The sequence below is a fragment of the Rhea americana genome, unplaced genomic scaffold (assembly GCF_003343005.1).
Source record: "Rhea americana isolate MKP2758 unplaced genomic scaffold, rheAme1 scaffold_7, whole genome shotgun sequence".
NCBI classification, from domain to species: Eukaryota; Metazoa; Chordata; class Aves; order Rheiformes; family Rheidae; genus Rhea; species Rhea americana.
Genome location: NW_028186867.1, coordinates 9,008,704 through 9,036,549, shown reverse-complemented (window position 1 = coordinate 9,036,549; position 27,846 = coordinate 9,008,704). Strand labels below are relative to the sequence as shown.

The window sequence follows — 27,846 nt, the reverse complement described above, 5'->3', positions numbered from 1 at the left end:
TTTTAATAGGGCACCGAGGAAAATGTTAGTGCCCAGTAGTGAAACTGGTGATCTGGCCGCTGAGGCAGGTATCCAAAAAGCAGCAGTTGCTGGGGCAGCTCGGTTACTGTCATTCTTCATGCTAGCATGAGATTTATGTGCCTTTGCGGGGAAGGTCACTTTTTACTCCCCCCCCCTTTTTTTTACTCAGTCGTGTATCAGCAGCTTGGATTGCAAGAAGCAGTAGGTGTTTCTTGGCATTTTAACTGGGATTTTGGAAAGGGAAGTTGAGTATTTAAAGGGGAAAAATTGTGATGGAAGGAAGGGCTGCGGAGGCTGCACACATCCCTGGGTTTGCAGGCGTACGGAAGTTGTTGCATAGGTAGAGCGTCCAAATTGGCATTTGGAAAACAGTGAATGGTGCTGTAGTTAGTGATCTGATGAACAAATATAAAGGAAAATTGGGCCGCTAAAAGAGAATTTTTCCTGTTTTGCAGTTTGCTGTCAGCAGAAGGTAAAACATGTCCTTGAAGATATACAATTTTACATAAACAGATGATGTTTACATAATCCTAGATAAGTTTGTGAAAAACATAGATAGCAAAAGATGCGGTGGTAGCTGAACTCGACCGTCCTGCTCTTTGAATGTGTAATCTTTTTTCTCTCTGTATTGTTGCAGCTTAAGAACAAAGTGTGCAGCAATACCTTTACCAAACCAACTACCTACACTATTAATCTGATCTGGAATGGACAATGGAATGTTCTCTGGCTTTATCATGATCAAAAACTTCTTCCTTTTCTGCGTTTCCATGAGTTTAGCCAGTCAGTTCGGGTAAGTTGCCAATTGTGTTTGACTTTTTGCTGTGGGTTTTTGAGGAAAGCAAAGGCTTTGGCTCCATGCGGTGTGGAACAGCAGAACAAAACAAGCAGACTTTGCGTTTGATCTTAATGTCCTGATGTCAAGAGAAAGGGAGCAGTTTTCTTTTCTACGCAAATTTAGCTGTCTCGTGTCAGTCCTTATTCGCTTGTCGCTCTTGCAGGAAGTCTTTGCGGGAACAGGGAATTCAGGCTCACAGCTAGAGAGGCCAGGCCTGAGATGGAGATGATCTTGCATGTGTGTGTGTATACATACATACATATATAGTATGTATTTATGGTCTTGAGTATAGCAAAGCATTGGGCTGTGGTGCTCTTTACTCTTCCTGGCTGCAATGAGGAGTGCTGACATCTTTCCCTCTTACCTGGCAAGTCCAGGCTATAAGCAGTAGAGCACACCTATGGTAACAGGACGCAGCGCATGCTTCTAGCTGTTACAGGCTCCTTAATAAGTAAGGGAAAATCTTTACTACTCAGAATGACAGCTTGGAAATTTCATTTCCGTGAAGCAACCTAACAACGAATTGTTTCCTTGCGTTTTTCTTTGGTTGCTTTCCTGAGTCATAGTATTCTGCAAGCTATACTGAAGAAATATTCCTGCTATAGCTCTTCGAAAAAACAATCAGAAAATCCCAGTCTACGTGTTCTACCTTATCCCAGAGATTTCATGAACCTACCAAACTCAGACTATGCAAATGAGTGTAGAGAAAGCATTTAGCAAGGGCCCTGGAAATACAAGTTGATTCTATTTTATGGAAGAGAACAGTTATTTATGATTTTGCTACACTAAAAAAAAAAGAATTCTCCCAAACTGTTTTTTCACAAGTAAACACATTAATTTCTTTCTGTAGGAAGATCCAAAATACGGGTTCAACCAAAGTAATTTTTTCTAGATTAGAATTAGAAGAAAGACCGTACTTCGAGTGGTGACTGTGTATACAGTAAGCAAAATGTAGCCCTATCTCCATGGTGCACCTTACGTAGGCACACAGAAATGTGTAACCACAGTGCCATGTGTGAGCAGTTGTGGCATTGCACACTCCAAGGGAGGCAAACAGATGCAAGCTGCCACCTTGGAAAAGCTGGATCCTGCTTTCACTGTGGTCTAAGACAAAACTCTCATTGGACTTCATAAAAGCAGATCAGGTGCTTTGTGATAAAAATGAAGAGGCCTTAGATAACGCGGGACTTGCTTTTAGCTTGTCTTGAAATGGTAGTGCTTTTCCAGATCATTACTGTGTGGATAAAACTAGGAGGACTGTAAGCTGAAGTCCCTTCTGATCTTCTTTCATGCCAACAAAAGGTAGCAAGTATCAGGAGTTTAGCACACCCTTCTTGGCGTGGGGTTTGTCAGATGACGTTCTGTCTTTTATAGGTGTTACTCATTCTAAGAGAAGCACTGATATGCAAGATTACTAAAAAGAAGGTTTAACTGTCTTGTTTCTGCTAGAAAGTGAGTAATGAATCCAAGTCCTAGATAGGAATCGTGACCTGTAGCATATCTGATAATTGGAACAGGACAGTTACGTGAAACTAGGACGCTTGTTTTCTGTAAGTTAGTCAAAAAAGCTTCTGTGCACTAAAATGAGATTATCACGTAACCTTCCCTTCCACCTCCCATTTCTGAACTAGTAATTTTAGTCAGGGCCTGCAGAGATAAGCAGCTCCAATTCACGGCACTTATTCACATGCTGCCTGAGGGCTGAATTTTGACCCTGCTCAAAAGACAGAGGATGTTCCAGTGTCTCTGTTTCAGAGGCAGAAGCAGTTTGAGTGTAATTTGCTAAGTGCTTTGGGACTGACTCTTCAGGACAGAATGGTACAATTTACATGTAGGCTGGTATACTAACTGCTACAATCCAGAATCACATACTGGTAATATTTGCTGTTGCTACCAGAATCTTCTTTATTAATTTCATCTATGTTTGGAATGTACTGTTACACTTCAGTGCATTTTACAGTATGCTAAATAAAAGTGATTGGTCAAATGAGCTCGTATTTAAAAGCAAAATACAGTAGAGATTACAGATGAAAGCAGAGATTTGTCTATTATATTCCACAGCCATTCCATATTTATATTAAGTCATAAATACAGTTTTTGCTGGCATAGTCAAAGCCACTTTGGGGGATTTTGATGCACAATACCCAGTAAAATAAACAGAAATTATGCATCTCAGTCTCCTAGGCTACTTCAGAAATCTCAGCAAAAGTCTCAGATTAATGGTTAACATAAATACGGAATGACTGTCGAGGATTGTCCACATAATAGACTGCAGAGGAGGACTGTAGGCATAGTTGGAAAAAGTTATTTAAAAAAAATCACTGAATTGAAATTCAAAGGTATAGAGCAAAGGAAAACAGTATGTGGACACCCCACCATTGCTGGTGCAAGAGTTTTATAAATCTAGTTTTGCATAAGCAGTCCAGCTCAAGTCAAAGTTTTTTCAAGTTTGCTTGACTTAAGTCTTGAGTTGTATAACGTTCTGGGCTGAGATATTTCACTAAAGTATTTCAAGATAGTTCACAATTGTATTGAAAGTAAACAATATTAGAGAATGATTCAAAATCAAATATAACAGAGAAGAGTATTTTTCAGATGAGACAGAGCCTGACTTCCTGCATTTGAATTCAATTAAGGTTTCAGGTGTGCAGAGTTGAGGCTGAAAAAAACACATGAAAGTTGGCTGCTTTCCTTGCAGGAGGGCAGTAGAAATTCAAAATAGTTCAGATTCCGCCCTCTCCAGACTGATGCCYTGCAAGAGTGACACTGCGATGCTGAACATATCAGCTGAGCACCCCGCAGGATAGAAATCAGATCACTCGGGGTCCCGTCCAGCCAGATGCTAGTGGCRTTGTGGCACTGCTGGCCCTCCTGCGCTTTCAGGCGCTGGGCGAAGACCCGCATTTGTGACTCCGAGGGAGGGAAATGGCAAACACCATGTGTTGTGGGGTGGTTTCCAGGAGATCGCYGCTGCCGACAGCCGCCCTGTTGTGCCGGTGCTCCGGCTCCGCAGCCCGAGAGAAAGGTGGCACCTCTTTCTCTGGGGAGCACGGCACAGGCTGTCCCGGGGAGCTTTCTGGGGATGTGACGGTGTTATAAAGTCCCTGCGCCCACTTGCATTTCAGATGTGCGATTTCAGAAGTCCGTCTTGGAGCCTGAACCAACAGGGACAGATGTCGTTGGTATAACCACCATTTAGATAAACAGAGGGCTTAGCAGGAAGCATGTATAAATTGATTCCTTCAAGCATCTGCTAATAATATCTATAATAGTATGAACATGGGGAACARAAGATCCCAATTAATTCTAGCTCAAGACAACACAAGAGTTTTCTGTACACTGCAAGAATTCAGTCTGTGGGGTATCTATAGTGTCAGATACTTTTCTACTAGCTCAAAATCACTACGTTAAGAGCATAATCCTGCTATTTAGATTAAACATGCCTCTCCCGTAGACCATGGAATTTGTTTTAAGTTAGKCTCTGCCACCCTGAGCAGTTAGTCCTGCTGAGTTATTCCCTTTCAAGTACTAGAGATGCTGGGGAGTTCTTTCCCGTATTTTTAGACTAATTTTGTGAGAATTAGCATATGCTCATTCAGTCACGCTTGTCCATTTTATTTTTTATTCTGTTTGCCTTTCCTTCTCCATCTTTCGAGGTAGCTTTTTGAAGCCGTTAGTGAATTTCAACAGTTGGGAAAATAAGTGAGTTGCCAGAACTGCTCAGAGGAGAAGGACAGACATTAATCCCTCGGCTGAACAGAAAGCTACAGTGGCAGCACTTCTGTTCTGCTTGGGCTCCTGGCTGGCCAAATAGCTGGTGTGTAACTGCAGGCCATGCGGCACGTGCTTAGCGCAGGGTCAGCCGCAGCGCGTCTTGCCGCTTAGTGAACCTGTAGCTGAGGGGCTTGGGAGGAGCTGGGAGTCCTAGGAGCAGTTAGTAACTCTAGGAGCAATTCAGGATATTGAAAGGGACATTAAGGTGCAGGGGGATAAGGATTATGAGAAATTGCCCCGTGAAGAGCAGACTTGAGTTCCACTGTTCACAAATTGCTCATTTGCAGAAGGTAATAAAATACTGCTCTTGGAAAATARAAGAAGGAAATTGTTCTTTAAGGATCTGCAAAGGCCATTAAAGTTTAATTATTTGCAAAGTCAGTTTGCTCCCCTACCCTTCTTACCTGATTTGAAAGAATTAAATTTTCATTGCACAAATTTACAGAATACCAAAATTTTTAGATCTCAAGCATCTGTAGGAAAGGGATGGTTAGAAGCTAGCTTAAAAAAAATAGCCATTTCCTGTGATATTTCGCCAGGTGACAGTATCCCAAGAGCGTGCAAATGCATTCTCCTTTTCTTTTTCACAAATTCTTAATTTGTCTGAGCATTCTGGTGTAATTCTGATTTTCTTAAAGCAAGTTATTGGAAACTCGACTCTTAGAGAGAGAAAAATACAGCTTTCAATTGCAAAATATTTCCCAGTTATTTTCCAGCATCTAACTTTCCTTTTTGTTTTCAAAGTTTTGGGAAAATCATGAAATATCTATGAATACATTTTGCTCTCAATACAACTAAGCTATGAATAGTATCTGTCAAGATTTTGACTAAATGGTAATAAAGGTAGTGATGTTTAACTGGTAAATGGGGARCTCATCAGAAGAGGTAGCTGAGCATCTTTAGGGAGTTACCTGATATTACACTGATCATGCTTTCTGTGGCTTCTGTTTTTTCAGTCACACAAAAATTGCAATATTAAATAAATGTGATAAGAAGTATTCCTGGTTGGTTTAGTTTATGTTTATAATGAGATTTTAATTTAATTATCTTTGAATTTTCTTAGCATCCGCTAAGGTTTTTTCTAGGTTTATTTTTATTCCAGAACTGAAAAAGTTTGCTTTAAAAAACAGCTTTGGTTGCTGAGTGACAATAGTCCCTACTAAGTTTTTAATAAAACCTAATCTTTATATGTATGGCAGCAATTAATTTAGGATATCACTGTTTTATTCATATAATGTTGCAAGTACACTCTTAATGCTCTTATGTCGTAAAAGACAACTTCAGCACTTACTCCAAAATATGAATTAATATTTTATCAGCCTTCTCAAAAATATWAACTATATGCTTTCTTTTCTGTGAAAGAAAAAGTGATATTTGCATTAGTGGCAAACAGTGATCCATCTACAAATGCAACTTGAATAATACTGACGTTTCTCTGTAATTCTGCCTCAGATGCCTTTTTTGTGTGTGATCTGCCAAATCTAATTTGGATTGCTGTTGTACAGACGAAGTGCAGATTTTCTATGATGCTTCATCCTAAGTCATTTCTCCATCTTTTTCATCTATTAATTCGGTTTTCTTATGCATATGCAAGTATTTCAGTATGTGAGGTGTGTATACTGTTTTTATGAAAGGTGTATGCAGTCAAGATAGAATGAAGCGACATCAGTTACTCATGCTGGATTTGGGGGAGAGATTATGAGAACGAGGTATATTCTGTCCCTTCCCCACAAACATAGTTCAATGGAAAACTTTCCTCTGAGTTCAGTTAGCTTTGAATTCAGACTAAATTACATGCTAAAAATACAAGCTTTTCTAAGAGCAGAGAAACTAGTGAGGCTTGATTTCTAAGCTTCTGTATCCTCTTTCTCCTGCACCATCCCTCTGCAATCATCCCAGCTCTGTTTTGCGTCCCAAGCAGCCGTCTCCCTGCATTTTATCTCTGCAGTCCGTATCTCAGAGTATCTTTTCTAATCACCCTGCAAGTCTCTTCCGTATCTCTTAATTACCAGCGAGGAGGTGGACTGCTTTTGCTGAGGCAGTTTTTGAGCTACATGCTTGCTGACTGGCCTGGTCGGCAAGCCAGAGGGAATAGATGACTGCTGACCTCACATTTTTACTTAATGAAGCACTAATTTGGATCGCTCTCCTCTTGTCTAGTCACTGCTCCTCATGAAACTGGTAAGAATGAAATAAAGTTTGATCTCTCGGCCTCTGTCAGATGCACTGGAAAATGGAAGTGGGTCCATAAGTTGATAGGGTGGAACAGGCAGACTGTGTGATGTGTGTCTGTTTTTCTTATGAAAACAAGCTAAAAGTAAATGATAGAAAATGTAAACGATATTCTAGGATTTTACCAATGCATTAATTATGGTCACTGAATAGTAAGAACCTCTGTAGTTTATGTCCCTTCTCCATATTCATTAGGCTGGTACTTGCAACTAAAACCTTCGCACAGTGAATCCATTTGATTATGTTTGACAAAAAAGGATGTAGTCTGTTTTCTTGAATGGTCTGGTGTGCAAGGATGTCTAGTGCTCTTTAATTAGATTAGACGTACTGGATTAATTATATATCATTTTAGTCAAATGTATCCATAATGTATCCACTAGAAGTTGTAGTTTCAGCAGTGAAAACTAATTCAGTCTTTAGACCRTGGAGAGATGGGATGGCCTGAAAAACGGGCGAGATTCTCAGGCATGCCGCTGCCTGCAGTGAAAGGGAGCTTTTTGGTGGACTTGGGCTCTCCCRATTTTGAACTTGCTGAGACGTCGCAGCAGTGCGGACGTTGCTCCTGCTACCACGGCTCCTCTCTGCCTTGCTCTTGCATGTGCTTCAGCGTTCCCGGGACACTGCGCCCCCAGCCCTGAGCTGCTCCCCTTCCCTGAGAGACTCTGAAATCCTTTTTTTTTTCCCTAGCAGAAGAACATAAGCTGTAAAGGGAACTGAGGCAGGGCTGGGGGTCCCTACATCTGGCTCTGGCTCTGAGGTAGTACGCGGCCACTAGCAGCTCTTAATGAGCCAGGTCTTATGTCCCTAAAACTTCGAGACTGTGCCCAAGCTGATTACACAGATGTCAGGGAAGTCATATTCAGTGTAAACCTTGTGCAAGTAAAACCTAATTAAGGTCCCTCATCTTTCTTTTTATAAATCCTGTTCTGTTAAGTATAATATGTATTTTAAAAACATCTTGCAAGACAACCTGTTCTGTGGAATGCTTTGAGATTCTGTATTTGTTTACTGATTTATTTCCCTGGGGATTGGTAATAAATAAATATGGATCTTTTTTTATCTCTAGGTCACTGGTCCACATCCAGTTCGGGTCATTTGAGTGTAAGTGGTTGCTGTCTGTAGGCAGGGTGCKTGAAGTGGAATATGGTTCTTAGCGGGGTGACATGCGCTCTGTCGCAGCTGCAACATTTGTTAGCAATTTCAGCAGAGGCTGGAACTTGAAAAAGCACTTGCTGTCTCAAGAGATAGTCCATGCTAGCTGCAGATGAAGCACATTTATGGATAAGCTTTTGTGTCTGTTATCTGTTATTTGGGTAAGCAAAGGCATTAGTGTGCAGGAGGTTCTCCTGAGCATCTTAAAATCAAATAGATTTAAAAATGCACGTTATAGTTGTGCTGTGAGCTAGAGTATCATTGTGGGTACTTTCTATGTAAGCCAACCTCATAGGTTGGTCTGATCCTTTGACACCTGAACAGACAAGGTTTTTAAAACAAACAAACGAGGGATGTTTTGCTTGCTTAAAGGACTGTATCTGAAATACATATGTACTTGTCACTGAAATAAAAGATGAGTTCATAAGGAGTTCATACTGAGCAAAGAGTAAAAACAGATCTGGCCTGAAAGATATGGAATGAGGCCCACTACAGGTTGTTATTTGCATACCGTAAGGGAGGAGTAATTTATGGAGAAGACAAAAGAGGAATGAAGAACTGTATTCTCGGTACTGCAATATTCTTTTCAGGTACCCCCATAATCCAGGGTGGAATATTTGAATCCAATGGGAGTTCTTTGTCCTCAGGTGAAGTCAGAGCTCATATGTTGTTCTAGGAATGAATTACATAAACTGTGGAAATTAGAATCTGTTTGGCATGCTGCTTGCATGACCTCTCTGTGAGCTGATGTGGCTTATAAAGACTGGAGAGCTAACCTGAGAAAAAAAATAACAGCTTTTGCTAGCTTTGTGGGCTGAATTTGCTCCCTGAGGGGGATAGACACATGCCAGAGCCAGTGCCRGGGAAGTGGGATCCCAGGGGTCACGTCGCCTACAGCCCCAGCTGCTGAAAAGGCAGAGGAAAGAGCAGGGGGCTCGGAGGCTCCCTTTGTGAAGTTTCCCGCAAGTTACRCTGCCCAGAGGAAGCCTCTTAAGATTGGCACAACTTTTGACATGTTTCTTTTTATTTGCATAAAATAGCTTCTCGCAAATGCCCACAGCTTCGGGGAAAGAGGACACCAATGATAACATTACTATATTCACCAGGATCTTGGACGGCCTGCTGGACGGTTACGACAACCGACTACGCCCAGGACTGGGAGGTAGAAGAACACTTTTGTTGTGGCTGGTGGATCATTTAGACAATTCTTCCTGCATAGYGACTCCCCTGATGCCCTCCTGTATGGGTACATGCCCTTGGGACAGGTCTTAAGGAGAAAGAGTTGTTTAATTAGCTAAATGTAGACGAGAAAATAGTGTCTCCTTGCAAACAGGTACAAAGGTCACYGAAGTTTTTTCTTTCACTCACTGAAGTCATACGAGGTTGGACTAGGCATGCAGGATACACATTTTCTGTAACTGAATACAGTTTGCATTTTTTTTCATTTATTTTGGTACTCTTCTCTGTTAAGGTCAGCCAGACAAGGTGCTTGCAAGTTGCTTTGAGGTTCCCTACTGGTCAGCATGTATAAAATTGTGCCAATGACAAAAAAATCTCTGTTAAAAAAAGAACCCCAAACCATCCATTTTTAGATAGCTGCAGTGACTCTGTATTGATACGTCATTTAGATAACCTCTATAGCAGCTATTTTAAAAGCGTAACATGTGAATAGTTACTTGCCATTCCAACCTTGTTGAGCCCTTCTTCAGTTCTCTTTCCCCCAGATTTCTCTCATCTTCTACCCATGTGTAAGCCATCTGTTATGTTCTTCCTGGCCCTTTTTTAATCTGGCTACCCCCACCTCTTCATCTTGTGAGACCAACACATTGCTTTCATTGCTTTCTCTCCTTCTCCTCTCACTTTACTCRGAGATGCTTGAAAATAGGGCTTGATGCTCCTATCTTATGTAATGAACTTCTGAAAATTCTGCCCTTAAATTAAATTAGTCCTGGATTTGAAAAGATGCCAGAAAGACTCAGAGCCTTGAGGGCAGAATTAATTTCACCTAGCTTTAGACATCTATAATATAGATGTCTGCAATTGAGCAAATCACCCAAGYCAGTAGCAATAAATAGGCCCTTCTAAGGTACACTTCATGTCAGCATGTAGTAGGCATCTAAACCGGTCAGAAAGATTGTACCTGAGAAGGTCCTGTTCTTTTCCTCTGACTACAGGAAGAGAGCCTGAGCTCTCTTCCAAAAGAGGTAGACATTTGTATTTGATCAAGGATCAAATTCCTCCTCAAACATCTTCTTAAATTCAAATTTTGGGGGGTGGGTGTTAGATGATTCAAAAGTTGTTAATAGGGAAATGCATCAGAAAAATGTATGTGCGTCTTAAYGTAATTACTGACTCAGAGCCTGTATTTATTACAGAGAGAATAACTCAGGTGAAAACAGACATCTATGTTACCAGTTTTGGTCCTGTGTCAGACACAGAAATGGTAAGCTCTAGTCCGTGGCTCCTCACTTACTTGTATTTCCTTGCTAGAGTCGTTTTCAGAACCATCGCTTCTAATCAGACCCGACAATAATATATCTACTTCTTTACGCCAGGAATACACCATTGATGTTTTTTTTCGACAAAGCTGGAAGGACGAAAGGCTTCGATTCAAAGGACCTATGCAACGCCTCCCTCTTAACAACCTGCTTGCCAGCAAGATCTGGACCCCCGACACCTTCTTCCACAACGGCAAAAAGTCTATTGCTCACAACATGACAACACCAAACAAGCTCCTGCGCCTCGAGGATGACGGCACTCTGCTGTATACCATGAGGTAATAACCTCCCTTAATTTCTTCTGACGCTGTTTCCCAGCTAGCTTTGCCAATACTTGGGGGAAGTGGCACTTCCTCCACTCCTAGTAGAGCCAGGCAAGCAATCTTTTGCACATATTTATGTGWATTATCAAGAAAAGTGGAAAACATAATCACTGCCTACAAGCACCAATTAATTTGTAGCTTCTGAATACTGCTAGTGCCTAAATGATAAAATGGAAGGCATATTCTCAACAGATTTGGTGATTCAGTCCAGCTTTTTTATGAAGATCTGTACTCTCTTATTATTTGTATTTCCAGCTGCAATGCTGATTGCAAGAGAGYTGTCTTGAAGGCCAAAAAGTGAAGCCTAGTTCTGGGGCAGTACGTCTTGGACGCTTGACGCTTRTATTATTATTTTTTCAATTTCACTAATAGGCAAATCGTCACTGGGATAAATGAAGTAAGCTAGCAGCCCTGTGAAGCTATTGTAGCGAGTGCATTCCTGAAATCAAAGCTGGCGCATTATACTGGCAGAGAAGCAGCGTCAGTATCTGAATTCTTCAGGGTCGTGCTCCTCATCTGATGAGAGGACGCTGTCAAGCTTCGTCATTGCATAACCTAGATATAAGATACAATATCTGTGATGTTAGAGGATTATCTGAAATTCTTCTCAGGCCAAATCCCACACCAGTGTAGGGTGATTTGCTCATTAAAAGTAATTAAGCTGCAGTAATTAAGACTGCCTTATGCCTTTAATAAGGTTTTCTCTGGAAGCATAGTTGTACGGACAACACTTCAGAAGAGATTAAAGGAAAAACCTGCTGGGGAATAAAGTGTTATTTTAGGCTTATCACCTGTGAGCACAGGATGATGCCTGGGACCCAGTAAAGCAGTTAGGAGCTCTGAAGTTAGACACTGAAGTGCCTGCGCTTCCTACCCTCGGCCCCCTGTGCTGAGCCGGGCTGACAGCGGGCTCCCAAGCGGAGGAGGGGGGCACGGACCCGGGGGCGAGAGCGGGCGCGCAGCGAGGCGGGCGGGAGGCCGAGCGCCTGCCCCCGTCGAGGGCTGGGGCCGCAGGGCTGCGTGGGGCGCCGCGCCGCTCCGAGCCTTRAATCCCCTCCGCTGAAAGGAAAAGAGGTTTGGGAGAGGTAAAGCGTCCTTTTGTACATGCTGACAGCTTTAGATCACACAGTTGTAACAGCACTAGYGCTGAAAATACTTAGATTTGCTTAGTGGTCACATTTAAAAGTAGGGAATAGTCTCCCGTTTTCTTTCTGCTGTACATTGCTGTTATTTCTCACACGTTTTGCTGAGTTAATGATCTCAATAATAATAAACCCCTGAAACAATGTGGTGATACAGTGTATGTTTAGATGAATAAAAGTCAAAACAACGAGAAGCCTATATTTCACAAAAATACTGGTAATTYGGGCCTTAAAACCAGTCTCCTTGCTGCTAGGACTACACTAGTGCAACTCCAGAGACCACTACAGAAGCAGTTCTTGATTATTTGTGTTAATTACTTGTGTAAATAAAGTCCAAATCAGGCTAACAGCCTGGAAGAAAACATTACTTGGTGTGGTGGATTCACAGCTGGCTTGCTACTTCTGTGGAAGCGCAGGGTTTTGCAGTGTTGAAGAAGTGCGGTGAGGCACAGAGTCATTAGGCAATTAACTGAGGCACCGGGGTTAGTGGAGCGAGATGTATCTAGTAGGTAACCTAGCCGCTGGATCCGAATTGCTCTTTGGCAGTGCCTCTCCTGTGACTCTGCTAGACTTACTAAATTAGGTGCTGCAGGCTATAAGGATACTGAGGAAAAGGCTGTGTCCTGCTCGTCACATGCAGCTGGAGCAAAATTTGGGCTTGACCCAGTCTTTCACATCTTCCCACTGCTTCTCTTTTCCAGCTCATTTTCACAAAAAGGAAACGTGGGAACAGTGCCCACRCAACAGCTCAGGGAGCAGCCTTATCTAGGTATCGGAGGAGGCCTTTTAACGTTAGGTGGGTGAATATGGGCCTAAGGACTGGAAGTGAAACAGTCAAAGGTTCTTTGGATTAACGTTCATGTAGGCTACAGAAACGTGCAGAATGCTTTTCTAACCTAAAAAGCATGTAAYGCAACTTTTTTGAGAGAGAGAGTTRTGTGTGGGTGTGCATGTGTGCGGAAATAAATTCCCACCAGCCATGGCGTATGTGATAAGAAATGGAGTGCAAAGCTTTTGAAATACCTTGCTTTCCATTATCGCAAATAAAACTTTAAGATCTAATAAACGTACATGAAGTGTATGTGCTATTCTATTTAAACCTAAGTCCGGAGGCTGCTTCTGTAATGTGTAAGGAGCTGTGCTGCTTTAGGGATATCAGTCTTTCATGATGGGCATTTCAGCAGTGGGRGCAAAGTTCTGCTGCAAGGTTGTTTCTGACTCCCCTTCCCAGCTGTGCAGCGATGGCTGTGACATGCACTCAGCCCCCTTCAGCTGCTGCTACACCTTTTGGGACTCCCGGTGAAGGTAACAGCTCATCAGAGCTACTGAGCAAGGTTTTCCACCAGGAAATACACAGTGCAGGGCCTTTTAGCAGAGAAGTACTCACTGCAGTGCTGATGCACTACATGAAGCTACTAGGCTTGGCCAGGGAGTCTCATCTCCTGCCGCTCCCAGCAGACCTTTCTGGTTCCCAGGATTTGGGGTTTTGAAGGCAGCCCTCTCTTAGTTCTCGTTTCCAAGGAGGAACTGTGCGTTTCCCAGGCTGTACGTAGGAGTAATCTGTGCAAGGAGGATTGGACCCTCTGTCGTTGACAGAGATGCCTGAATTGCATTTGCAACCTCACATCTGGCTGTCTGAATGAAGAGGAGGAAAGCAGCAAAGTCAGTGGTGACCTTCTATCTTATTTGGTTTCCAAATATACCGCGTTTGATCAGCTGAGTAAATTTCCAGCTTTAGCACTTGTCATGTGTTTTCATTATAAATGTGTTTACTTATAAAAAGTGTTTACATTTTGCATTTCATAGTATGTTGTCTAGGTTGGAATTTGATGGGATATATTTTCCTAGGGAAACGTGAAAAATAGGCTTCTATACACTGTATATATAGTATTAAATCTCTTCTGCATGAATATAAGAACACTCTTTAAAGAAATTTCATAGGCAATAATGTTATCTGCAGGGAATGACTTAATAAATTTAATTGTCTTGGATTTGGTAGMTCTTACCTGTTTTATTTTGCTGATGTGATTTACAAGTGATACACTATTGGATTGAATGCTGCAGATTTTATTTCTGCCCCTAGAGGGAAGTATTGTCTGCATGCACGTTTTTAAGTGTTGATTTCTTAGTAATAGGATTATGGTAAAAGTGCTAGCAAATGAGCCTTATATTTCAGTAGTCTATGTAGAAAATAGCACTGTGAATGGAGGCAAAAATTAAAATTTTGTTCCCAGAACTATTTTTAAAAATCTCATTTATCTTGTCTGAGGAATAACGGTAAAAAGTATGAAGTTCATTTGTTCCATAAAACTCTTCTGGAAAATGAGGGTAGTCATTAAGCAACCTTTTCAGGTTAAGAGAATCAGAGAATCAGAATATCTCAATAAGCTTCATTTTTTTTCTACTTCAGTGGGAATTGACTATAAAGACAGGAGCTTGATAAACTTTGCTGTACAGCTCTAAAAATGGCACGAGTCTGCCTTTTTGGTCAGAAATTGTGTGAAGCAGAACRTGCGCAGTAAAGACAAGCTGTTGGACCATAACGGAGCCTCTGAACAGCAGTTCTGAGAAGGTTTCCCCTGGCTTTCTCTCTGCTTGTAGATACTGAAAAATATTTTTGTCATTGTAAGGGCTAGGGTCCTTAAAGCCAGATTCTCATCTTATCTTTGAAAGGACCCTGAGGTTCTTCTACTATCTCTAAGATTGCCAAACATCTGATATAATTTGAGATTTTAAATATCATATGGTCATACCTATGAGGAGTGTACCACACAATGATTTTTCTCTTGTTACTGTGATGACCAAAGGTTCCCAGAGATCCTGAGAACATTCGCTCATAAATCTGTCAAGTTACACTGTTAATGCATAATTTATCAGCTTGAGACTGCAGACATCCGCTTGATCRGTTCAGAGTTAAGAACTTTCAAAATCTTTCTTACAGCCCTGAAATAGAGTTATCTTTATCATTCCTGGAAGACATTTAAAATTCAGCAATGTTGAACAGCTATCCACTTGATGGCAGCATAACCCCACTTCTTGATACTCTGTAGTAAATACAGAGACTTAGCTCTGCTGAAAATAGTTTCCTACACAAGCACTGAGCATTAAGTTTGTATGTGCAAGCATGCGTATGTTCCAGCTGCATGATGCTTTGATCCATATATGAAGCATTTCATGACCAAACTAACCTTCTTGTACGATAGAGGTATCGGTTATAAAAAGAATTGACTGGAAGATGTCGTGCTATTTTCAAAACTTCCATTGGGAAAGCAAGATTTGGGTGTGTTTTTTTAATGGAAGAATTATTCTATGAAAAATATGTTCATTCTCAAAGTGCTTACTTTGCCAGAAGGAGGACTTTCCCAGATGTATATATGCCTATATGGCCCCAAATGAGGAATACCAGCTAACCTGCATTTTTTAAAAGACCTTAGTTAGTTTTCAGTTAGCTAGTCATCTAGATAGGAACATTTTTGTTTATTTTGCATATCTTGTTCTTATTTCAGAGAGAAAACTTCATTTATGCATCCATTTATATTTATAAAAAAAGGATTTGGCAATAATTTGGGCATTGTATAAGTATTATAAAACTAATTGGGAGGTCTCAAACCCCACAAATACACATTTCCTTTCCCCCTCTTAAAGACTTACTGCCTTTTCTTTCATATACAAATCATCAACCAGCTTATCTCAGGGAAAAAAAAGGATTTTTTTCACTTTGGGCTGAATCTTGCAGAGTGCTGAAAAACTGTGGTGGTGCCAAGTACTCTCAGCTGCCTTTCATCAGTTCAGGTTTTGACAGAACAAGGGATAACAAGGATACATTAAGTGAAGGGACCTTCCCTGAATATAGTATGCAGAGCTCTTGTTCCAGTATTTCTGCTTTTATTGCACATTACCGCTAAATCTCAAAAGTTGTCCTTCAAGGAACCAATTTTCATTATTTTTTTKAAAAAATCTATAGCTAGAACTATAGCCAGGAAAAGAAAAGAATCAGAGTCTGTGGTGTAATAAATTCAAAATAGGCAATTATTACCTGCAGCATCCAAAGGGGTTTCCAGATATAGTCCATATGCAGAGTAGATTACAATAGCCTATTCTACTGATAATAAAAAATGRGGAGAGCCCTGCAGAGATCTCCATCACAAAGAGAGGAACTCTCACAGCAAGGATAAAATTGATTAAAAGACAAAACCGAAACCGTAACCAACCCATCTTTGGATGAGATGCTTGCCTGGTCTTTGAGGGGTTACAAAAGATCCAACTTTAGTTTCAGGTCTGTGCTGAACACAAAATCAAACATATCCTTCTACCTAGAGTAGGTGGTGCAATTTTTGCCAAATTTGCTAGTGTTCCCTGATGCTATAAGCACAAACCAGGTGAGATCTCATTTGCTGCTGAAAAGTGGATGACCTGGTGCCCTAGCTGCTCATGAAGAACCAGRGCTAGTAGACCAGAAATCAGAGAGAGACACTGGCTTGGCAGGTGTCTTCTAAGAATCTCCAGGAAAGCACAGCTGCATCAGTGACTCTTTTTTGCCCAAATCTACAGATAAATCCCAGCTTCTTGTGGTCAGGGGCTTTGGAAGTACCTGGTAGATATGAAAAAATGTTTAGGGCTATGCTATCTTTTTTATTACCAAGGGAGTACAACATTGTCGGGAACTCCCTAGTCATTTCATTTAAAGTAAAATTAAAAACATCATCTGCCTAATTGGCATCCCCTGAAATACATTTATGCTTGTGCTGAAACATCAGACTGCAAACAAGTAAAGTATGCTGTGGTGGAGTACACCAGACAGCATGGGTGGGATCCACCTCACCTAACTTTATTCATCTATAATGTTAATAGCTGCGGCTGAGTCTGTCAGCTCAGGATCACTCCCAGTGCAGTGGAGAGAGTCTTTTAAGGAGTCAGTTGCATTACTTTAGATGTCTGCTTTAGTATGAGAGATGCTTATTTCTTTCTGTTCAAAGTTCAAGAMCGCCTGTTTCATACAGGCAGAAAAGGGAGCCTAGAGTTACTACTCTAGGCTCATCAGCCTAGAGTATCAGTTGRTACTGGTATTGAGTCATATGAGCTCCACCCTATTTAGCTATTTCCATCTGTATTTCTCACCTTATGTTCATGTAGTCTGGAGACCGGTGGCCTGCAAGCTGCCTAAAGCTATGGACCATTGTAGGCAGCAGCTGTTTCCATGGCTGTGCTGTGTGAGACTTGCACCATTTCCTGGCCGTACAATGTATTGCCCAAAGTTGTGTAGTTACAGCACATGTAAGCACTTTCAGATTGTGTTTCTCCTCCACTTTTGTTTAGATCGGCGCAGGAGGGAGCATAATATGCTTTAGGAGGAATACAAGAAATCCCAGTAAATTGCAGTCTTGCCTATGGGGAGATGGAAGGGACAGGAGAGCAGAGCACAGTGCAGTAGCCAGAAGGCTGGGAAGGATGTGCATGCTGACCTCCACCCCATTCTCTGGGCTGGCAGCTCTTCTTTTTCCTGAGGCACTTAACTGGCTGTCTTGACCAAGTCATAGCTGCACAAGGGTAGGATGTCACATGGAGAGATGAGAATAAAGCAATGGATTCCCTCAGAAGAGGCTAGAGGGTATCTACCTAGGGATGCGAGAGACCAGCTAGATGGTGGTGGGTGCTAGGAATCCATAGCTGAATCAAGACAGCAGGATTGGGAAGATACCTTTGAGGGCTTACATGGGAGCAGGCTTTGCAGGAAATGGGTATGGAAGGATTTTGGGGAGCAGGATACCTGGCACTGATAGTCACTTAGGAATAAGTGGGAGGTACTGCAGGTTGGGTCTGTCAGGATCTGAGGCAGTCAGAAAGTAAAAGTGTATGTGTGAGGAATAAAGGGCTTGAGGAGCATACAGAGCTACTTCAAAAACAAAGAAAAGAAGGACCTTGTCTAGGATGTTTTGGAAATGTTGGTATACATGGTGGTACATGCCAAGCACCTCTTTTCCTGCTTTTGTATGTCACTTTGTCCTACACTGTGGTTCACTACCTTGGGCTTTACTACAGGAAGAATGGGTCAACACTGAGACAAAAAATGCTGAGAAAAGCAGAAGTCAACTGAGGGGGACATATGTTTTCCAAATTCCTAAAACCAGCTTGTAGTTACAGGTATGGCACAGCCTTGGCTGGCGTGCTAAAGCTGAGCGATAGCTAGATGACCTGTGTTTCACCCCACTGACCTACTGCAGGTGCAGACCTGTAGTTTGCACAGAGCAATGTTCTTCTCTTCTTTTTGGTAACATCCAAACCTAACAAAACCTTCTCTAGTTTGACTCTCTTGAAAGGAAAATCCTCAACATCAAAGAATATGGGAAGTTCATTTTCATATACTGGAGTTAATTCACACCAAATTCCTTTCGAATTTCAGTATGCAGTATTAGAGATTTCCTGTTTAGAGGATGAGCATGTTGTAAAGTTTGGGCAGATGAACATATTATGGTAGATTGAAAAATTAACACAGGTTTAAAGTCTTATTATATGTGAACTGTTCATAGGTTATATTATGTCACTGTTACCCTGTAGGAAATTCTTGATAATTTAGATTTCTCAGCTTCAATAAATTACTGAACATGTAATGATTCATGCAATGAATTACTGATCATGCAATGGTCTGGTTCCTATTTACTTTTTTTTTTTTTTTTTTTAATGGAATAGAGTAGATTTCATTGTTCTTTTTCTTTCTTTTTACTTTGCTTCTTTAGGAAAGTCTCCTGATGTGTAGATGAAAAAATACACACGGATTGTCATTTTAGCAGTAATCCATTCCACTGACTGCTCTGTTCTGTAGAGATTTTAAGATACTACCTTTGGAGATCTCATTTACATTCTAAGAGATCTTTATTTTATCTTAACTTGATGTTCAGCCTGGCTTATTCTGTTCCTACTCTTAAGCTAAAATTTCTTGAAACCTCATATGCAAATGTATGTCCTRTAGTCATGTTTGCATCATTCTAAAAATTCTAAACCGTTACTTCTATCGGGTTGCTCTCAATGATGAAACAAGTCTTTTTCACAAGGCTCTAGCTAAACTCCTGAAGTCACATCCATTATATGAACTCTATCAAGTGTAAAAGCCTAGGAAGAGTTTCTGCGAGAGTGGTCTTCACCTCACATATTCCCAGTCAGGAATTTGAGTCAGGAAATTTGGGGACTGGAAGGGTAGATTCACCTCGGGTTGTTTAAACAGCTCAGTCAGACTTTATGTAGYTGTCTGATTAATCCACAATCATCTCTTCAGTGCCTAATGCACTCAAGTCACATGTCCTGTTCAGATAAAAAATGCTATGTTTCTGCATCAGAAATTCATCTGAAAGATAAGCAAAATAAATAAGAAAAAGAGTCCGGAAAATAATAAATTCCTACATGGTTCTGCCATTAACTATGCATCTTAAAAACATCAATTATACAAACAAATTTCAGCATTACTTAAAATACTATCTCTATGTTTGCTTTGTCTAATGGTAAAATACATCTTACACTTTCTGCCTGCTTTTGCTCTTCTGTCACTTCTGAAGGTGGTCTGTCACTGAGATATAAGTAGGTACAGCTCAGTCTGTGTTAGTCTGCAGGGGCRCATGCTCTGGGGGAAGTTGAACTGTTGAGCTTGACTGTAACCGGGAGTTCCCACCTGGATGCATAGCTGCCTCTTCTTTCCAGGGAAACTTGGGTGGAGAGAAGGAGCCAAGTAAGTACACAGCTGGGTCTTAACMCCAGGAAGGGCCTGAGACAAAGCTGGACAGTGGGAAAGAGCAAATGGGCCCAAGAGGGTGGAAGTACCTCTTAGTCCTCATATCAGTCATTTAGATCAGGCCCCTACCTCCTCCCTTTGAAGGAGGTCCCACTGGATCTTTCTTCCTGGGGCTATTGTCAACCCTTTCAAATAAATGTGAACCCTTTAGTAGGGCATCTGTAGTTGAGTAGAAGTATCTGTCTGCAAAAATAATTCCCAGCAGTTACACTGATATGCCACATTCGTGTCCTTTTAAAATCCTGTTAGACATGGTTTAGTAAGGAGACAGTCAAGTGTCACTAAGAGGCCCATTTAGCCCTTCTTTCTCTCAGGTCATGCGATTACTAGCAAATAGATGCTTACGTAATAGCCGGCTCTAGCTCTTGGAAGTGTTATGAATGGCAAATAGATGGTAAATTGAGGCAGCAAACTATTTAATGAATGTGGTGGGAGCAGCTGTAGGACAGGAGACTTCTTTCCCTGGAGTAGTGAACACCCACAGCCTGCCATTTACCTGTCATTTCCAAAGCTCTACTGATCAGAAGCATGTAGCATTTCAGAGATGTAGGGCAAAGAACAGACAACAATGTCCTGCCTGGCTGKCCAAACAAGCCTTTTCCATGTGCCGATGCGGATACATACAAAAACGTATGGACGTTTGACAGAGCAGGGGGGAAGAGCGCRTGTTGCCATGTGACAAGAGCATATCACCAGATCACTTGAACATTTCACACAGAAAGGTTCAGGAACGTGTAAGTTACTCAAAAGACAGGATCTTTGTGATAGGTGACATAGGAGGTGGGCTTAGAAATGTGAAGAGGTTGAGAAGAGACTAGTGTTAAATTAGAGTTGGTTAAAGGAAACTGCAGTGTAATGTTTTGGAGCTGTAGATTGTTCATTTGAAACCATGGAAAATAAGCAGGGATTTCAGCTCTGGATGCCAAAGCATCATCCCTCCTACCCACCCTCCCATCTCTGTGCATCCCAGTCATGATGTAAGATGGCCCAAATGGGCTGATACAGCCCATCTGGTCCCCCCATCTCCACAGATGACTTTCTAAATTCAGCTTATTTTTCTCAATAGGAAATATTATGAGCAGTTACATATTTTGCCTGTCTGTACAAATGTAAAAGTCAAACGAGCAAAAGGAAGGAAGAGGATGGCTGTGCAGCTGTGCGACTCAGATCTGAGATAGGGTGACCAGTAGAAACAGAGGGGAAGAAAGGCCCCTTTGGGTCTGCAACATGATCTGCAACGRTCAAATTGCCTAGCAGGCAGCATGAAATCTGAAGTCTGCTGTGCTGTGGCCACCACATTAACCCACCCATACTAATGAAGTATGGGCTGGCTGACRCATTATTTCCCATTTTACTAGTACCAACAACTGCAACAGCTTCTCAGCATTGCCATTTCTAGTAAGATTTTTTTAATGCAAGAATTAAGTAACAATAGAAGTCATCACATTGGAGAAATTTGAAGGCCTTTGTCATAGGTGGTCAAGAAGGATTCATGTATAAAGGACGAGCAGGGAGAGAAAGCATGGAAAGCCTTTTGAGTGAAACTCTCTGTTAGATGAGTATGATACAGTGCTATACATTTCATGTATAGCATTCATAGTTGSCTAGCTATACTGGCCTAAAGTTTCTTCGAGAAGGTAAGATTTGTAGCAGAGAACCTAAAGAAGGACTTAGCTGCCCAAAAGCTTGTTTTTTTGACTGCGCCACTTTTAGTCTGATGAAAGTAGTACTTCTTCCAACAAGCTTTACTTTGCTTATGGACTTGAGTAATACTTTTCATGATGASGATGGATAGGCATAAGTTCAATGCTCTGTTCGTTGCTGTAACACATATAGAAGAAATGTTATAAAATGAAAAGTATTATCTCTTCTATAACTTTTGACCAGGAGCTAGAAATGTGATTCTTTTTAACCCACAAAATTCCAGCCAAACATCAGTTAATTTAAAGTGTCCTATTGGTGGTTTCTCATATCTAGAGGCTGAACATCTCCCCTGCTCCTGTATAAAGGTGTGCTCTGGGTATACCAAAGTACTCTATGTGCAGGGAAGTCATTCCTGTGGTGGAGCTTTTGAGATTACTGATCCTGCCCCCCTCAGATCATCTCAAGATAACCTAGTCTTCAGCACAGCTAACCTAGGCAATTAAAGCCATGCTAAGGATTTGATTCACTTAGTATGAGAGTTTTGCTGTCAAGTACACCATGTATCTGAATTATGTATTCACAGATCACAACATCAGTAATTGGAGTTATTAGTCTTCCACTGGCCTTCCAGCTTTTTCTCTGTGACATTTTCAAAGCACCTTTCAGTATCATACAAAGATAACACATCTCAGGGAAGTAGGAAAAGAGTAGTATTGTTGACAGAGTAATTACAAAGCAGAAATGGGCCAAGACAGAAATTTGTACAAACCACTCGAGCTCTGAGCTTTAATTTCAAGTCTGTATTTCAAGTCTATATTCACTTTGCAATCTCAAGGAAATGAGCTTGCCATCAACATTAGAAATAAGAAGCAGAGTGGTGAAATGCCTCCCCACCCTACCTAAAGGGGTAGAATAAAGCCTCAGATCCTTCTTTGGCCATTTATCCAACACAGTGATGGAGCTTCATGAGCAAGACCGTGTTTGAATTACTGGGCATAATTAATTTTCTCCCCTTGAACCACACTGCAGAGAAGTCACCCACTAGGTATGAGTTTCAGGTCTTATTGCCTTAGGATAATTCTGACAGCTATCAATAACATGACTGAAGGTGTGTCTATATCCTAACACTTCTTTACTATGATGGTTACCTACCCACTGTCACCACCATGCACTGGTTTTGTTAGGACTATGTGAGAGGTGCTTCAGAAGCAGGAAAGATCCTTATATACATTCTTATAAACACACATACGCATTTTCTTCAGGAACACAGGCAGGCATCGGTTCCCTAGACACAGTTTCTACTTGGGCCTGAAAAATGTCTTATTTTAAAACCCTTTGAAAGCAGTAACAGTTTGATTAGAAAAGTGTTCTCAGGACATAACTGTGGGAGAATGAAGTGAGTAGTTTTGTCCTCACTCAAAGCTAAATGAGTAATTTTACAAGCCTAACAGTGTGTTCACAGTTTCAAAAAAATATGACTCTCTGTTATTATATTATCTGTGTGAGCATATGAGAGCCTGTACTGGAGATACCAYGGGGCATGAATGGTTGTGCAAAGACTGTGTAGCAGCAGGTAACCCATGGAAGCTTCTCCTGGAGTTTATTCCTCATAATAGTCTGACCTGACCTTAAAGTTGCTCTTTGCATAGAGCCAGCCTRTCGTTTTGGGTGGGATAAAGCTTGGGTGAACTGAAACCACTTAACTGTTTTTTGACATGTTCGGGAGTTCGTGGTATAGGTTAGAGCAAGTGTCAAGCAAACGTTTTGCCTTTTTTAAGTCCTTCTATTGGGAAGGGGACTTGGACTCTTCTGAACACATTCTGGCCGGAGCCACAGAGTAGTAATTGGCTCCCAGCACAGGTAGGCCCAAAGCGCAGTTTTAAAATGCTCCCTTTAATCAGGGGGCCCAGGCAATGSAGAGCAAGAGAGACGACTTAGCTGGTTGGGGGTTATGGCAAACAGGCAGAAGAGCTTTGTTTCTCTCTGGCCCTGGTACCTCAGAGCCAGCAAAACCTGCAGTGATTCCCTATGCATGAGTAACAGTTGTTCAACACTTATCTTGAGTTAAGGTCTCCTAAAAGAGAGGTGACTCTGCCTTTCTGTTCCCTTCTCCTTCTAAAGCTCTCTGTTTTTATTTGTTTGCATAATAAACGTAGTAGCTGATAAGAAAAAATAGGTTGCTACTACTGTCTGTTAGCTTTCTAGGCAAGTGACTGCCCTCACCTCCTGTCTGGCAGCTCCAGATAATACTCTGGAAAGCATTTTATACATATCTAGGGTAGCAAAGAGATGTTAGCTTTGCTGAATCACCGAGCTCTTCACCKACATGTAGCTATAGACTTTCCTTGCATTGATAGAAACACTTTGCAGCATCCCTGAGCTTGTCCTGTCCTTCACCTCCCTGCCCCTAACAACTGTGCTACTTCTTTTATCCCCTCTAGAACAACTACAGAAATAGTGAGGAGGCCCTCGTAGCTTACTGTAAATGGCTTTTGCAGGGCAGGGTGCCTTGTGCCTCTGGGACTTCTGCGGAGAAATTCCTACCTTTATTTGAAACACACTCCAGATGGATCTCTGGGTCCCAAACATCTGCCTTTATTTTCTCACCACATCCTTGACTTTARCACCACTTTTTCCCCTCAGACTGTTAAAAATGAACAACTTTTAGAAAAGATTGATATGCTTGATTCTCCAGCAAAAATGTTTGATGGTGGCTTTTCTGGACTTAAGAAATCTTGCTATTTGAATTGGTGTATATTTATTAGATGGGTAGATATGTCTATAGCAAATTTTGTTGGAACAGAGCAGCCATAATCACTTTATATCTTTAAAATAAAGTCTATATATAATATAGCTTCAGTGACACTTTCACATACCATTATGAATGATACATAAAGCAATTTGTATGTCTAGCTTTTTTCTCAGTAAATTAAGACGTGCTATAGCTTACTAGTGGTTGCTTAGCTTTTGGATAATAGTATGAGTATTTGAAGCATTATGAAAGTGAAAGTTCATAGTTAATAATAAATCATCATCAGTAACCAGAGTTTCTTACATATTTTAGGTTAATACAGGCCCCATTGAAGTCCCCCATTGAAGTCAGGGAGAATTTTACTTTTAACTTCAATAAAATCAGAGTTTTGACCACTCATTGTAAATGCCTTTAACAGCAACTTGTGATCTTGKCAAAAATTGTGTTTGAGTGAAACTAATCCCATAGTTTTTTTATTAAATGACAGAATGATAATGGAAGAGGGGAAGCTTTTAAATGCTTTTGTTTAAAAGAACTATGGTATTAACAGCTCTAGTGCTGTGGCAGAAAAATTCTGGTTTGGAGAGTGTCAACCTCAGATAACTTTTGCGATAAGCAGAGTAAGATCATTCTGGAGTGACCACATTAAAAGTGTTAGATAAAGACTGTTTTCTACGTGCATGCCAAAACCTTCTTTCTCTTCTTTCAGTAAATGCAAAGAGGGAGTAATTTTGTTGTAATTAGCTGTGTAACCTAGGGTATGCAAAGGTTACCTAAGCTTTAACACAGAGCTAAAACCAAAAGTGTGTTGACAGCTCCCTGTGTTCGGTGGGTGTTGTGCATGTGGAGCTGGGGAGTTCTCCCTCGGAAGGTATGAGCTCCCAGTCAGGTAGGGGCACAAGTAATGCTGTAATATCTCAGGTGATATTCAAAGGAGCAGACCAAGTATCAGTTGCTTTACAACTCCTGGAGCTAAAATCTAAATACATACGTTGTACTCTGCACCTTCAAGAAAATCTGTATGCAGTGACCTATGCTTTTACCTCTCAGATTATCAGAGATGGCTGCTGCATGGCTTCTTTTTCTCTATGCAGTAGAAAACCCAGTCTCTCTGAAACAAGCCAATTTCGTAACTCCGTTTTCAAGTTCTCACACATTAATGAAAAGCAACTACTGGAGAGCACAGAAAGCCCTGCAGAAAGCTGTAGTGATGACATTTGTGCAATATTTCAAAATCTACAGTCAAGTTCTCTGTTGCTATGCATCTTACAAGGCACTATACAAGTTTTGATTTGTGAATACTTCATAAGAGATAGCTAGGAGAATATCTGCTAAAATTTTTTTAAATTATCTAAGAGGCTCAGCTACATACTTGCATGGATAGCATAATGTGAATAACATTAATTGCCCTGGAACAGAGGCATGGGAAAAGGAGATTAGAGATAATCAGCAAAAGATACTTTTTCACCCAAAGAACTCAATGAAAGGAAAGACTGTAGCCAAGTAAATGTGCAGCTGCTAAACTCAGTTTTCCTTACCCTTGGGCTAAACCCAAAAGATTGCACCAGGTACCATCCTAAAGAATATGCCGCCTTTTGCAGAATAAGGAATTCAGTGAGGACGTGGAAGTAGCCCTGGTAGAAACAAGTTCTTTGCAGCTTCTAGGAGAAGTTGTGACAATAAGGTGCCGTATAGTCTTATGTGTTATCTTTTYATTTAAAATAAGCAAAAATAATTTCTAGAGGGACTTGATTAAATTCCTCWCGGTCATGTTTGTGCACTACATCCTCACTTCTCTCTCCTCCACATCTACAGTTGAGGAACATCCACAGCCTTCATCATTATACCTAAGATTTTTTTTTTCCAGAGATGCAGGTAGAAAGATACAGTTCATAGGACAGCTGAATGAAGCAGAAAGTCCTATTCATAATTCTGCATTGAATCTTCATTCACGTGACTTCCTGATTCCACAGTTGCTCTGGTAGTAAAATAGTTGTAAGCATTCCTTCCTTTGAGGTTTGCAGATGACAARTACTGTGTGTTAAAAGTGTTGTCAAACTGCAACCTCTGAGACAACATCTTCAGACAATTGGTAGACAGAGAGACAGGAGGTGAACTATGGTAAAAACATGTCAGCTTTWTTATGGACATTTGGAGCAAGGTGTAGTCCTCTGAGTTTATCAAGAAAATTAAATTTACAATGCTTACTAGAGAAAATAAAACAGTATATTGGAATATGTCCACCTTGCTTTGAAATATCCATTAAAGTGATTTTTATGAAAGGGATACAAGTACTGGACAGGATGCTACTAGCACTAGCTTGGTAAATTCATCCATGTAGCACTCCCAGCAACTGTGACTCTGTTGGTTCTGGTGCCCAAGGGCAATCTCTACTGCAGACAGCTCCATATTTTAGTGATTTTGATATTTCTTTTACTAAAATGAAGTCCAAGATCAGTTTTGCCTGAGGGCAGATAACTCAAGCCTCACTCATTTCTTTTCCAAATTGCAGACCTCCTGCCTATTCTAACAAAGTGATACATTATCTCTATTCTGAAACTGATTTTCTTCCTTTTGCTTTATATGGTTTATCATCTTTATATCTTGTGTTACTGTTTGCAATTTCCCTTTTCTACTCACTGTTTCTCAGCTTCTCCCCATATATGATCTCTAGCCAACGATGCTATTGCATTGCTGCRTGCTTATTTTGTCCTTTCCAGCTATTGGTAAAGCTCCAGAATTTCTGTGTGTTGGCAGAGGGCAGAATTGTTTCCCCCAATTTATCGTCCATGTAGCCTGAGTGCCCTAGTAAGGCATGATTGTATTGAATTGAATTGGGCTGGCTGAATGTTTTGCCATCTGTACATGGACAGATTGTTGCGCTTTATGATCCCTTTGGATAGAAGAAGTTCTTGTAACGAGAGTACTCACTTTGATGTTGCAATGGGTATATGGTTGGGAAGTATGGATTCGTGATGCTRTAGTGACAGGAAGGGGTACCTTTGTGTTCAGGGGATAGGGCAYTGGGGAATTACCTGCAGAATTTTGACCATTAGAGAAGAAGTTTGATAAAGTACCAGGGCTCCTTTCCAGCAGGTCCCTGGGTTATCCTAGCATAGGGCAGTCTTTGAAGCTTTGTGTGTTTCTGGTCTGTTGGCTCAGAGACAAAGTATTTGCATAAAATGAGGAAGGCATATGGGTGTTCATTATGTAAAACAAGAGTTTTGCATCCTCACCATCCTGAGCAAACCATTTGTATTAGGCAAATATCAAAACAGCCTAACTGGAAATGAATTCCCATTGTGCTACATGCTGGATGCACCTAGAAAAGATACGCTTTTGTTCTAAAGTATGGGTGTATTGTACTGGTCAGATATTTACTTCAGACTTTTCTTTGTGTTCAGCTCAATTGGCCAATTACACAGAACATCCATGGGATATATTTGTTTTCTGTAAGAGATTCTCCTTTCCATATGTCTGCTAGAGATACATTCCCTATTCCATATATCCACTATTCCGTAAGTCCCTTTTCAGTGTCTAAGACAGGAATAGTCAGTGCTTCTCTGTGACTGTAACATGGCTTAACTCGTKAGTCATATTCCTAGTTCAGTTGCAGTTCTACAGAAAACAGATAAGAATAAGGTATGGGGCAGAACCTCCAGCACAGAAGTTCTTTCACGTACAGATAAGAGA

The 27,846-nt window shown here is 41.0% G+C and overlaps 1 protein-coding gene across 2 annotated transcripts in view; it reads left to right on the top strand.

The window, feature by feature from the left end:
- Positions 1 to 725: 725 nt before the first annotated feature.
- Positions 726 to 27,846, top strand: part of GABRA5 (gamma-aminobutyric acid type A receptor subunit alpha5) — a 53,199-nt gene continuing 26,078 nt past the window's right edge. For both annotated transcript variants that reach the window (XM_085321566.1, XM_085321567.1), the window contains exons 1-4: positions 726 to 811; positions 9,055 to 9,176; positions 10,390 to 10,457; positions 10,570 to 10,790. In XM_085321566.1, the coding sequence (XP_085177692.1) occupies positions 726 to 811; positions 9,055 to 9,176; positions 10,390 to 10,457; positions 10,570 to 10,790 (497 nt within the window). The remainder of the gene's footprint in view (positions 812 to 9,054; positions 9,177 to 10,389; positions 10,458 to 10,569; positions 10,791 to 27,846) is intronic.